The sequence below is a fragment of the Equus caballus genome, chromosome 14, assembly GCF_041296265.1.
Source record: "Equus caballus isolate H_3958 breed thoroughbred chromosome 14, TB-T2T, whole genome shotgun sequence".
In the NCBI taxonomy this organism is placed as follows: domain Eukaryota; kingdom Metazoa; phylum Chordata; class Mammalia; order Perissodactyla; family Equidae; genus Equus; species Equus caballus.
Window position 1 is genome coordinate 54,181,601 of NC_091697.1, and position 13,473 is coordinate 54,195,073.

The window sequence follows — 13,473 nt, forward strand, 5'->3', positions numbered from 1 at the left end:
TGTTAAGAGTTGCTTTACAAATTTTGGTGCTCCTGTGTTGGGTGCGTATATATTTATAAGTGTTATGTCTTCTTGGTGGAGAGTCCCTTTTATCATTATATACTGTCCCTCTTTGTCTTTCTTTATCTGTTTTGCTTTGAAGTCTACTTTGTCTGATATTAGTATAGCAACACCTGCTTTCTTTTGTTCATTCTTAGCTTGGAGTATTGTCTTCCATCCCTTCACTCTGAGTCTGTGTTTGTCTTTGGGGCTGAGGTGTGTTTCATGGAGGCAGCATATTGTTGGGTCTTGCTCTTTGATCCATCCTGCCACTCTGTGTCTTTTGATTGAAGAGTTCAATCCATTTACATTTAGAGTGATTATTGAAATGTGGGAGCCTACCGCTTCCATTTTATGTCTTGTTTTCCGGTTCTCTTCAATTTCCTTTGTTTCTCGTCCCATGGTTTAGTCTCTTCTGATGGAGAGCTCCTACTCTCTGTTGTTGTCCTTCTATTTATCTCCTTCGCTCTTGGTTTTGTAGCCCCTTTCCTTTTTTTGATTTTTCAGGAATGAGGGTTTTCCTGAGCATTTCTTGAAGAGGAGGTTTTGTGGCAATGAATTCCCTTAATTTTTGTTTATCTGGGAAAGTTTTTATTTCTCCATCATATTTGAAGGATATTTTCGCTGGGTAGAGAATTCTTGGCTGCAGGTTTTTGTCCTTCAGATTTTTCAATATATCATTCCACTCTCTTCTAGCCTGTAAAGTTTCTGCTGAGAAATCTGCTGATAGCCTGATGGGGGTTCCTTTGTAGGTTAATTTCTTCTGCCTGGCTGCCCTTAGTATTCTCTCCTTGTCGTTATCTTTTGCTAGCTTCACTACTGTATGCCTCAGGGTTGGTCTTCTTGCATTGGTAAAGTTTGGAGATCTATTGGCTTCTGTCACATGAAGTTCCATCTCTCCCCCAGGTTTGGGAAGTTCTCAGCCATTATTTCTTTGAATTGGCTTTCTGCCCCCTTCTCCCTCTCTTCTCCCTCTGGTATACCTATAATCCTTATGTTGCATCTCCTAATTGCGTCAGATAATTCTCGGAGAGTTTCTTCATTTCTTTTTAGTCTTAGTTCTCTCTCCTCCTCTCCTTGCAGCGTTTCTATATTCCTATCTTCAAAATTGCTAATTCTTTCCTCCATATTATCGGCCCTACTGTTCAGTGCGTCTAGATTCTTCTTAATTTCCTCTCTTGTGTTCTTCATTTCCAGTATTTCTGTTTGGTTGTTCTTTATAGTATCGAACTCTTTTGTGACATAGCTCCTGAACTCGTTGAGTTGTCTATCTGAATTCTCTTTTAACTCATTGAGTTTTTTAATGATGGCTGTTTTGAAGTCATCATCATTTAGGTTATATATTTCATTGTCTTTGGGATTGTTTTCTGTGTATTTGTCATTTTCCTTCTGTTCTGGAGATTTAATATATTTTTTCATATTGCTTGATGGTGTAGATTTGTGCCTCTGCATAGAGATGGAGTTTAGTTACTGCTTCCACTTGTTTCTACTGGTGTGGTGGGGGAACAGCTGTTTATACTGCACCAACCAGGAACCCTATCAGCTGTTGCTAACCGGGCCTGGGCCCCTCCTCACAGTCACAGTGGTCCTGTGGGTTCCCTCTTCAGCTGTGGTGGCCATCACAAGCAGGCTTCAGGCTGCTGGTGCCTACTATTGCAGACCACCTAGACGTGCCCCCTCCTTAGGGTCTGCAGCGGTGTTATGGGCTTTCCCAGTGGCAAGGGGCAGGATCACTTATATTTGCAGCTCTGTCACTGTCGGCACCCACAAAATCTCACTTGTCCACTATGGGTCACAGCAGAGCTATGGGCATCTTCTGCAGTCTGTGGTTAGCTCACCTAGCTATGCTACTTTTGTCCCAGGGTCTTCCAGCCTTGTAGTTGCCAGGTGGGTGCTCTCTACTAGTGCTGTGCAGAGGCTATCGCTGAGGCTGCTATGAGACTGTAGAGTTTCCCCCTGGGCCACGGAGCCAGGTCGCTGGAACTCCATCCAGCCCCAATCCCCTCCCCTAGGATTTTGGGGAGCCCCTTGCCCTGTCTGAGGGATAGCCAGAGATGTTGAGATCAGTGGCAGCTGGCCGGCTGCTGCCCTGCCTGGGATTCTCCTCTTTGGGACCCTCCTGGCGTTGTGGATGCTGGGAGGGGCCTCTCTGCTAATGGCAGGTAGAGACTTTGCCTGCTGCCCGGACGGAACTCTGGAGTTTCCCCTTCGGGCCGCGGAGCCGGCTGCTGGAGCTCCACCCAGCCCCAGTCCTCTCCCAGGAGATCTCCGGTAGCCCCGAGCCCCACCCAGGTGAAAGCCCGGTCACTGGGGCTGGTGGCGGCAGCTGGCAGGCCGCCGCCCTGTTTGGGGTTCTCTCCGGGAGCCTCCTGGCGTTGTGGATGCTGGGCGGGGCCTCTCCGCTAATGGCAGGTAGGGGTTTTCCCCGCCACCTCCAGTGTGTAACTCTGGATCTTCCCTCTGGGCTTAGGTGTAATTGCCGGGGGCTTAGGTAGGGCTCTGGTCACCTGTTTCCACCGTTGCTCCTCTGGTGTGCGCTCCCTCCTGCCCTTGGTGTGTGGCGATGTTCTGGGGGCATCCGCTGGAAGAACGCCACTTGCAGGTACTAGGCTGTTCGGGGGTCGGAGTCAGAGAGTTTTCACCTATCTCCACCTCCTCCCGGAGGGAAGTCCGTCTGCCTTCTGATGTATAGCAGCGTGGGTCTCTCAGGTGTCCTGACATGCTATATGGATATCCTTTGTTAAGCAATGAATGTCCAATTAGTTGTAGATTCGAAGGGGGAGAGTCAAAGAAGACTACTCACGCCGCCATCTTGGATCTTCTTGTTTTTTTTTTTTAAAGATTTTATTTTATTTTTCCTTTTTCTCCTCAAAGGCCCCCGGTACATAGTTGTGTATTCTTAGTTGTGGGTCCTTCTAGTTGTGGCATGTGGGATGCTGCCTCAGTATGGCCTGATGAGTGGTGCCATGTCAGCTCCCAGGATTCGAACTGGCGAAACCCTGGGCCACCACAGCAGAGCATGTGAACTTAACCACTTGGCCATGGGGCTGGTCCCCAAAGCTCCGTTTTTTAAAAAGGATTATAAAGGGGTCCTCAGACCAAAAGAGTTGACAGCTATTGTTAACGAGAACAATGCTCCCAATTAATTATATATAATGCTTTCTTATCTTTTAGAATTTTTAGAATATTTATTCAATAAACTCTTTTAGAATTACCTAGGTACAAGTTATCATTTATCACTCTTATACATACGTAACAAGAAAATACAAGCAAAAATAAAATAGCGATGGAATTCCTAAAAAAATTAAAAGCATATGGTTAGGATTTTGAAAATAAAGTTTAGTATCTGTTCCATGGTGAAGTGAAGCTTCATTGAACGCTTTAAAACCTTAAAATGTAAATCATTTGTATGTTGATGTTACAGGGATCTCCGTCCACCAAGCGAAGGGGTCAGATGTTACAGCCAATCATAGAAGGAGAAACTGCACATTTTTTTGAAGAAATCAAGGTAATCTTTAAGAGAAATCATTTGCTGATCTCTTTCCTAAAGAAAAAAGTTTCTAACAGTGAAGGCCTGTTTGGTATGTTTTTAGGAAGAAGAAGAAGATGGTGTCAGTCTGTCCCCTGAGTTAACTGATATCTTGAGAACTGCTGTACAGGCACAGACTTCATTGGAAAACTCAGAATCTGATGTTGAAGAAAATCAAGAAAAACTGGCTCTGGATCTCCGGTTGTCAAGTACTCGAGCAGCTTCTATGTATGTATGCTGGTTTGTGAGTTTAGCCTATTTGTGTAATAAAATATACATGCCAAGAAATTCAGTTTTAAATAATTGAGCATTTAGAGGGAATTAATACAGTGCTCAAGAGATCGTCCTTTTTACAAAATGTGATTTACAAATACATGTTGTCATTTACATTTTTCTATATTAACCATTATTATGTTTTAAAAATTTAAAAAACTAAAATCCTACATTTGCTACATAAAAAAGTGCAGGAACCAGATGAGAGTTGTTTGTTTGTTCTCTGTCAGCTTCTTTACCTGATAGGGTGTATGGCTGTGGTTCTCAGCCCTAGCTTCACTTTGGGATCACCTAAGGATTTAATTTTTAAAGTACTGATGCAGAGCCCTAGCTGCAGCTATTCTGATTTAGTTGCTCTGGGGTGGAGCTTAGGCATTGGTATGTTCTAAAAGCTCCCAGCTCATTTTAGTTTGCAGCCAAGGTTCTAACCACTGTTAAGAACATAGTGAATCAAGAGTACCCCTTCAATAATGATTTCTTCCCGTCTCAATTTTAGGCCTGAATTACTGGAACAACTTTGGAAAGCCAGAGCTGAAAAAAAGAAACTACGTAAAACATTACGGGAATTTGAAGAAGCATTTTATCAACAAAATGGAAGGTTTGTTGAGCATCACAAAATTGACTTCTCTTTCTCGTTAAATTCACAAGTGCCCATATGTTAAAATAAAGGAATATACAGTCATGCGCTGCATAATGATGTTTTGGTCAGTGATGGACTGCATATATGACTGTGGTCCCATAAAATTAGTATCATATAGCCTAGGTGTGTAATAGGCTATGCCATCTAGGTTTATGTAAATATGGTAGGGAAGGAAGAAATTTTCCTCTACCTTTCTAGGTTCTTCTGGCTGATCTAAGAATTAGACTGATATGAGACAGATTAACAGGAGAAAAACAAAAGTTTAATAACATATATGCATGGGAGAAACCCAGGAAAACTGAGTAACTCGCCAAAATGGCCGAAACCCTCACCTTAAATACCATGTTGAGCTAAAGACAAAAGATACTGGGGGTGGGGAGAGTCAGGGACTTCAAAGGGAAGGTAGGCAATTCACAGGTAGGTGGAAAGGAGTAAACATTTGGAAATCAGGTGTTTGCTTGGCCACACAGAAACAGAAGAACACAGAGGGGAGCCCAACGAACAGGCTTTTCTGTGTTCCTCCCTGTCTGCCACCTAGTCATGTTATGCTAAGGTGATAGCTCACTTCCTGAGACAGGTTTTTTTAACCTGAATTCTTTTTAAGGAGGAGGTAACAAGATTTTCTGAGTCTTTTGTTTTTTAAAAATAGTCAAAAATAACCCTCATGTTAAAGAGACACATTTTGGGGTCGCAAATTTTGTTCCCCTTCAGTACACTCTATGGTGTTCGCATGATGATGAAATCGCCTAACAACGCATTTCTCAGAATGTAGCCCATTGTTAATTGACACATGACTGTATAGGAATAGAAATAAATTGCACATATAAGTATGTTAGCATTGAAAATAAAAGTGAAAAACACCTGTTTATACTTTGAAGCTCTGCTATTAATGACCAGAAAAAGTCAGAACTGGAGTAAACATTTGATAAAATATTTCAAAGTTGTCCTAGGGAGGCTTGGTTGAGTGGCAGTTATTCTTCGTTTTTTAATTCTCCATCCTCACCCTTTTGGAAGTGTTTGTGAAACGAGATATTTCTCCTTTTAGAAAGGGTCCTGTAACATGAGTGGTATCCTCAACTAGTTTGAGAGCGCTGCTGCTTAGGCTGCATGTTGAGTCCTTCCAGGCTGCTCATTTCCAAGGTGTGTAACGGTGTGGCAGTCATGTGGCTCCTGAATACAATATGCCTTTATCTAACTGGGTAATGCACAGTTGACCCAGTGAGCCTCTTTTAAAAGTAAGAAAAATAGATTCTAATTCAGATGGTGGCCAGAAATGAGGGTTATCTCAGGCCTCAGAAAAGTTTTTCCATGTAACTGGGCGGTCTTACCAAGCCAATAGCTATATTAAGAATTCCTGAATGTGTTTACTTTGAGAGTCTTCTGTATAGGTTGGAAGAAATGGTTAAAAAAATCTCAAATGTAGGAATGCATTTTCCAAGTACCTTCTAATTCTTTGTCTTATTGGAAGAAAACTTTGTTTACAATCATACTTAGGATGGTTTGATGCTTTACCTAGTGATTGAATTGCATTGTGTCATTAATATAAAGTGGGAAAACTACTTGCTTGCTATGGGTAAGATGATGTTTTACTTTTACATCTCAGTTCACCGAAGCCGCAGTTAAGTAAATGTACGAAATGACTCAGTGTAGCCCTCCAGCACTTACACTCACAGACCTGACAGAGGCTATCGAGGCATGTCTTATTAAAAGATTTGGTTACCTCTGGTTATCTACAATGATCATTGATAATAAGTATAGCATCATTTAATCTGTCAGTAGAGAAATGCATCAAAAAGTATTTTAGAAATGTTCCTTGGACATGAGGGGAATTAGTCCAATAATCTTTTTTCTTACAGCACAATTTTTTATTTGAACTTATATTTGGTAACATTGTGTCTCACATTAGGACAACTTCTGGGACTTTATTTTCCAGATGATCTCTAGAATATTATAGATTTTATTTTCTACCCTAGGAATGCCCAGAAAGAGGATCGTGTTCCAGTGCTTGAGGAGTACAGGGAATACAAGAAAATTAAAGCCAAACTTAGACTGCTTGAAGTTCTTATCAGCAAACAAGATTCTTCAAAATCAATATAAAATATGCTCCTTGAAAACATCATAAAATCAGTTGTATTCTCTGAAGCTATCATCGTGTACTTGGCTGGTACTTGAGTTCATTTTGTCAGGCACTCAGAGAGTCTCATTTTGTACCTGGTTGTGGTGCCACTAGAGATGTGATGGGAGGGTAAGTAGACCCTCTCTAGGGAGCATGATGTTTCATATTAACCACAGACTGTCCTCTCCACCTTTAACAAACATCCAGTTTTCTTCATTGTTTTGTACTACAGATACATCCTGTTAGCAAAAGACTAGTGTTTTATCCTTTCAACTTCAAGAACTTTGGAAATCCAAGCTTTTTGTTATTATCAACTTTATTATTATTATTTTTTCATTATTGAAGAAAATTGAGAGGAAAATCTTCACATTGAATTCTTCGGTTGCCTTTTTCTTACAGAATGACTGAAAATTTGAAAGAAAAGCCTATAAATATGCACATATGCAAATGTTTTCCTAGAAAACCAAAATCAACTGAAATTTCATGTCCTACTGTGGAACACATTTCTGTTTAATTCCCAAAGTGACACTTTCTCGCAGGTAGTATGTTAGCAAAATTTTGCAATTCAGTGGTCACACAGCTCCTGGATGAAGATATCAGAGGGTAGACCAAAAAGTGACCTTGCTTATTAGTATAGTGAAAACACACACCGCACATCACACACAGAACTGAATCATTTCTCATGCTGCCTATGGGACTTAAGTTACTGTTTGTTTCCTCAGTTAGTGTTTATCAGCTGGTGATGATGTGATTTGTCTGGATTAGATCCTGCATTTTTTCCCCCCTACCCACCTCCAGATAATGTGAGAAAATAGCCATGTCAGTATGTAGGAACTCTGATGGTGCTCAGATTTGTGTGTTCAGTCAAATGGGCCTAAACTGGCAAAAGAATCATTATGCCTGAAGTAAATCTGTTCTTAACAAGGGCTATACCACTACATTTTTACATGTACCGTTGGGGGGGTTGCATCATTTCTCTTTTTTACTTTTAATCAGCAAAATCCATTAAGAAAACATCCTCTAAAGGGACCACCTTTTGCTCACATGCTATTTAAAGCAGTTGGTTACAATATGTATAGTGGTATGCCCCTTGTCATATACATATAAACATCTTTTTTTCTTGGCTTTGCATGGCTTTTCTTAAGGTACTCTCCTGGTATTCTGCTAATCATTTTCATAGAATGGTGACTTTGTTTATGCTAACAATATAACAGCATAATCCGGTCAGGCTTGATCTAAGTGTTAAACTTTTTTCCTGGTGCTTTTTTGGATGGATAAGTGTCTCACTTTGACTGTGCCCATGTTTTGCATGCAGTGACTCATGCATGGTTTTCTTAACTAGCTAATATTAACAATTTGTTCCATACAAAAATGGATTTTTGCAACATCCTTTAATAAGGTGAGGTAAGCATGAACCTCAGACTTCTGGCACTATAACATAGTAAGCACATGAAGTAGCTTGGTAATAAGTAGCATTTCTAGTACTTCACATTTCACCTGTGTGTGCAATGCCTTTTTTGAGGGGAGGGAATATTCGTTGGTAGTGAACATGTAGTTGGGGAATAAAGCACTAAATCCACCCCTTTTCTTGTGGTTTCCTTTTATACAGCTAAGTTCATAATGTGTACCTAGAAAAGTGAAATTGAAAACACCAAAAGGTGTATCACTTTGATTTGAATCCATCATGCAGTGTACATTTAATTAATTTCTTTCAGTCTCCAGACAGGAGTCTATCCAAACATCTAATTTAATGTGCACTGTATATTATTTTATATGAATGTTTTATTTTATATACCACATGCAAAAATGTCCATATGCACTATTTAAATGTTTTAAATAATATATTCCTTCTTTATAATGCTAAATCTATATGAGTACCATATTTTTATAAGTCAGTGGCCTGACTGGTTTCATTTTAGAATTAACGGCTGCTTCATGATGTTGGTTATATTCACTGTTAATGTTTGGTTGCAAGTAGAATAGGTAAAGTGGCATGGCAGCACTTAACGCTATGTGACAGTATTGTGTGTCATAGTTGAGCAGTAGGTGGTAGAATTAGGCAGTTTGTGATAGTTTTACTTTGGTACAAGTAAAAACTGTATATCTATATACAAATAATATATAGATATATACGACCACCGGTATAATTGCATTGCTGTGTCTGGCACTTCATTGTATAGACTTTTGTAATAAAAGAACTTTAATGTTCTAAGTCATTGTAAATGTTTTTTGTTTTTTTCACTAGATGTTAAAAAAGAGACCTCAAGTGTTCCCTTGCCTTAACGTTCTTAGGCTTTTTTGAAGTACCCCAACCAGGGACCTTGTAGGGGGACAACAAGTTTACCAGACTACTTGGCTGGCTACAGCTCTGGGAACTGGTAAGACAAGGAGAGGCCATGTTGTTGATTCCCTGTGGAAATCTAGGGAGGAGATGCAGAGGGAATAGTCGGCATTTTTTCTTGTGGTGAGTTATCCCATTCAGAAAACTTGAAGTGCAGTCTCTAAGAGAAGAGCTTGGCTTGAGGAAGGTGGGTAGATTTAAAAATTCCTTTATTCGAGTTTTAAAATCCAGAGACTTTGAGCACCAGTGTGGAAGTTGATTACTATGGTCAAATGATGTTGCTTGGGCTAAGAGGACATTTGGCTCTTCTAGGAGGGCTTATGTAACCAAAAAAAAGTTAACAGAATTTCCTTCCAGTTTCCAAAATGCTGGCCATATAAAACTTTCCAACTATCCAGACAGGGCTTTTGCAGCACCCTCATTTACACTTACAAACATAACTTGACTTCTTGTAACTCTGATACCCTTACATTGCCCTTTATTTTATTTTTTAAAATATATTTTGCTTTTAAAGTAGTCAAGGAAGCACTTTTGGGAAACGTTAAATGTATTACTTTAGAAAGTGTCTAGATGAATTTCCAGTTTGAAGATATTAGTGAAATTTCTCTAGGTGGTTGACAAGTTTGTTCTTCTGCGCTATGGCCTTTTCTGGGAGACTTCAAATTGGGAAGAATGGAGGTGAGATTATTTTACTTGGGGTCTTATATAATGGTTTTCCAGAATCCTCAGCATTTCTTAATTTATCTATGGACAGAGGAAGTTAGAACATGGTACACGATGAGAGCACCAACGGTTCGTATACTCTGTGTAACATTGAGAAAAGTGTCTCTATCTACTTACTGATCTATTCATTAGAGACCTGCCTCATGAACTATAAGCAGCATTGTTTTGTACTTTTCCTTCACATCCCTAGAATTTAATAATAAATCTTGTTATAAAATCCTTTGTGTGTATCAATGTGTGTATACTCTGGAGGCATGTGGTAATATGCATGGATTGTACAGTAGGTCTCATTCAGGGGCACTTAATTCCTGGCAATCATTTGATGATTATCATGACCCTGATGATAGGTGGTTTTAAAGTGTACTTGAAATGGGGATAAGTTTAGGAAATAATTGAATACAAGAATAAATCTTTGTTAGGAATGGTCAGTGCTTGCATCACAGATTCTCACCTCCACTTCTCTCAATATTGTAGAGCTGAAACCTTTCTCATCACTCGGTTTAGTTTTAAACTGACGTAGTGTAATTCTTTTTCCAACTCCACAGCATATAAAAAGAGTCTAGAGGATAATTTAGGAGGAAGTAGAGAATGAGTCAGTAACACACTTTCATGCATAAAGAGACAGCAGGTTGTTAATGCCTATTGTGAAACGCGTTGAGTGGGAAGATAGTATTTTAAACTCCTAAAACATGCATGGTATAGCTAGTTATGGATCGAATATTCTAAATCTGTGTGGAGAACAGTATCTGCTATGCATATCAAGTATAAATGACAGTTCCAATTATTTATAGATGTAAGGATAAAAGCAATTGGCCTCACCCTCACCTTACATCTAAACAAATCGAGTCTTGTGCCTTCTGTTTGAAGTTGGGTATAAAAAAATTTTAAAAGTGGCCTCAACAGAATAAGGTTCTGGGTTCAGGAAAATAATGTGTGTAAGTCATGTCCTCAATCCCCATATCATGATAACCCATAGTATCCTGGTTAGAACAAATGCTTACTCTCGAAATTCTTGTTGAGTGACAGGCTGGTAGTCATCTTGAATTTCTGTAGAATAGTACTTTTTCTCAAGCCTTGCTTTCCATTTTTTCATCCGCTCTGCACTTTGAATCTCCTGTCAAGTTAGAGGAAAAGCATAGGCTGCAACCTTTACATTTTTCTCTATTTCAAGTCTTTGGCACAGAAGCATCACAGAGTTGAGAATCTTAAACTAGTCTCTGTTCTCCAGGGCTGTGACTTTGAGCCTCACTGCCTTTCTGCCCTGCCTGGTTTTTAGGTCTGTGCATCAGCAGAGTCACTTCAGAGGACTTGGTGTTAGAACTGTTTAGCACTAGAGTTAGGGGATTTTTAAAATTATAAATATCAGCTTATTCTTGTTTCATTTCCTCCCCCCCCCCCCCCCCCCGCATCTCCACCTGAGTTTCTTCCTGATTTTCTCCATTCTTCACTTGGCCAAAGCTGAAATGTTCTTTTCTGTACCTCTGTTCTTTAATGAAGCAAATGTACTTCAAAGTACATCTGTGGGATCCTTTGCCCTCTCAGCTGCTTCTCAGCCAGACTCCTGCAGTCTTACCTAACAATCCCAATCCCTTCTTCATAATTATCGCATCAATTTGTGCACTCCAATCTGTCCACATACCCAAAAATATACTCCTCATACCAGAAAATTATTGTGGTTGTATCCTTCTCTGATCCTAAAGGGTTCTTTCCTGTGCTTTGTCTTCACTACCACCCACTTCCCTTTTAGTGTGCAAATGCCTTTTTCCCAACTTTAAAAAAAATGCCTTGTAAGTTATGGAAAATAGGCACAGCCCTAGAAAAAGAGGGAAAGAGGAGACAGTGCACCCAGATAAGATTCTAGGACTCAGTAAATCAGTGTGATACTGCCCTGCTCCAGCAATCATGCTAGGCAGCAAAGTGGATCCCTATATAATGGTTTGCCTACCCTCCTCAGAAAGAATGGTGATGCCTAAGTTCATACACTGTTTACCTGGTAAATATGTGCTCTTCTGGTCAGAGAAACTGTATCGGACAGTGTCTGTCTTTAAACTAACATCTGAACTAGGAAAGGATGGCTTTTAATCATCTAGTTTTATTTTGGCCACCTTACGGCACCTATGTTTTGACATATTTACTAATACTTTTAATGTGGTGGTAAAAAAGTGGTAGGCCCTGCAACTGTTTCTAAATGACCAGGCCTGTTATAATGTGGATGCCTTAGTTATATGGGTTGAATAGACTGGTAGACTTTATTCATTCTACAAAAAACCCATTTCAACCATCACTTTTTCTGTGAAGCCCTCCTTGACATTCCTAGGACAGTAGTACCTTTCCTCCTAAGCAGAGCAGCAACTCTTTGGGGGCATTTCCTCCAAGCTCCTAGGTTCTAGTCACCCTGCCTCTTCCCTCTAGGTGGTGGCTGCCTCCTACAGTTACTGTGGATTAATTTAGTGTTCCACATTGGCTTTCACAGTCCTCTAATACTTGAGAAACACATTCTCTGTAGTAAATCCTCTCTTTTTGAACTACCTAGTGTGTTTCTGTTTTTCTGCTGGACCCTAACTGAGGAGAACTTCATAGCAGGGAAGGTCCAAGGAAACAAACCCTCATAGATAGCATGCTTCCACCAAGGGACACAACAGTTGACTTAAGAATTTGAGACTACCACCTAGCCATTTGGGATTCCTCAGGTTGCTGAACCAGCCGACAAAGAAGCAGGTACTCAATTGACTGAGGTGATTGATCCCAATTACCAAGGGGAAATTGGTTACTACTACAAAATGGGTGCTGAGAGGGCTATATTTGGAATCCAGAGAATTCTCTGGGAGGTGCCTCTTAATACTTCTGTGTCCAAAAATAAACTTTTTAGTTTAAACATGAAGTTCTTAACGAATTGTGGTTTGAGTAGAAAAGGTCTTAACATCATCCGGAGATGGATACAGTTACTGTTGGGACTTTGCTTCTCCCTTTTTGCGGAGAGGATAAGAGTGCCTTCATTTACATAAAAGATAGTTCCATCTTATTAGAAGGAAACTTGAAATAGTTATTGACATTTTATGCAAGTATGGACATTTTATGAAGGGTGATCTGGGCCGACTGTTTAGCTAATGTCTCTCAACTCAAAATTTATTCTTATACTCTGCTGTCTGATGCTGGGTCTCAGGCTTTCCCAACCTCATTCCCCAGACTCTGTTGCTACTGGATTTGTTAGGTTCTGCCTTATTGGAGGATGAAGGGAAGAAGGGTCGTCTTGTCTTTTTCTATCAGCATTGCTTCTGCAAATGGTAGTTATCTCCAGCAGCAGTGGTTGGCTCCAGGCTTCAGTGGTCCAGCTTCTTTTGGCGTTCTCAGAACCAGACTCATCACATTTCCTCAGAAGTAGCAGCAGCAGCAGCAGGAGTGGGATGGGGGGGTGCTCTCCGAGGTCTAGTAATGGCTCCACAGGCCCCTTCTCTAAGATGCTAGGTTCTGATAACCCCACCTTTTGTAATCTTAGCTCTGGGAGTGGTAGCATCTTCTTACAGTTATTATTTATTAGTTGCCTCAGTGTTTCTACTTTATCTGTCTTCTAGTACCTGTGTAACCAATTCCCTGGAGTAAATTTTCTGTTTGAAATACATAATATGGTTTCTGTTTTCCTGACTAGGACCTGACTGATACAGGTAGTAAGTATGTCTTCTCGTTTTGTCAAGTATATTTTTGTGTCTTTAAAGAATGTTTTAAATTTTTGCTTATCTTGGTTTTAAATACTTTTTATTAATTTCTGGGCATTTCCTACTTTGTTGCTGTTATAAATAGAGTCTTCTATTGTA

At 40.1% G+C, this 13,473-nt stretch overlaps 2 protein-coding genes across 52 annotated transcripts in view; one reads left to right on the forward strand and one right to left on the reverse strand.

The window, feature by feature from the left end:
• The window catches only part of FAM13B (family with sequence similarity 13 member B), a 115,438-nt gene extending 106,629 nt beyond the window's left edge, over positions 1-8,809 (forward strand). For all 50 annotated transcript variants that reach the window (XM_070234255.1, XM_070234234.1, XM_070234249.1 and 47 more), the window contains 4 exons: positions 3,464-3,547; positions 3,633-3,796; positions 4,338-4,439; positions 6,455-8,809. In XM_070234255.1, the coding sequence (XP_070090356.1) occupies positions 3,464-3,547; positions 3,633-3,796; positions 4,338-4,439; positions 6,455-6,578 (474 nt within the window). In that variant the 3' untranslated portion in view covers positions 6,579-8,809. The remainder of the gene's footprint in view (positions 1-3,463; positions 3,548-3,632; positions 3,797-4,337; positions 4,440-6,454) is intronic.
• PKD2L2 (polycystin 2 like 2, transient receptor potential cation channel) overlaps positions 6,840-13,473 on the reverse strand; it is a 39,758-nt gene continuing 33,124 nt past the window's right edge. For both annotated transcript variants that reach the window (XM_023617643.2, XM_023617644.2), the window contains exons 13-15: positions 10,663-10,775; positions 10,113-10,220; positions 6,840-7,001 (exon numbers count right to left, since the gene is read on the reverse strand). In XM_023617643.2, the coding sequence (XP_023473411.2) occupies positions 10,124-10,220; positions 10,663-10,775 (210 nt within the window). In that variant the 3' untranslated portion in view covers positions 6,840-7,001; positions 10,113-10,123. The remainder of the gene's footprint in view (positions 7,002-10,112; positions 10,221-10,662; positions 10,776-13,473) is intronic.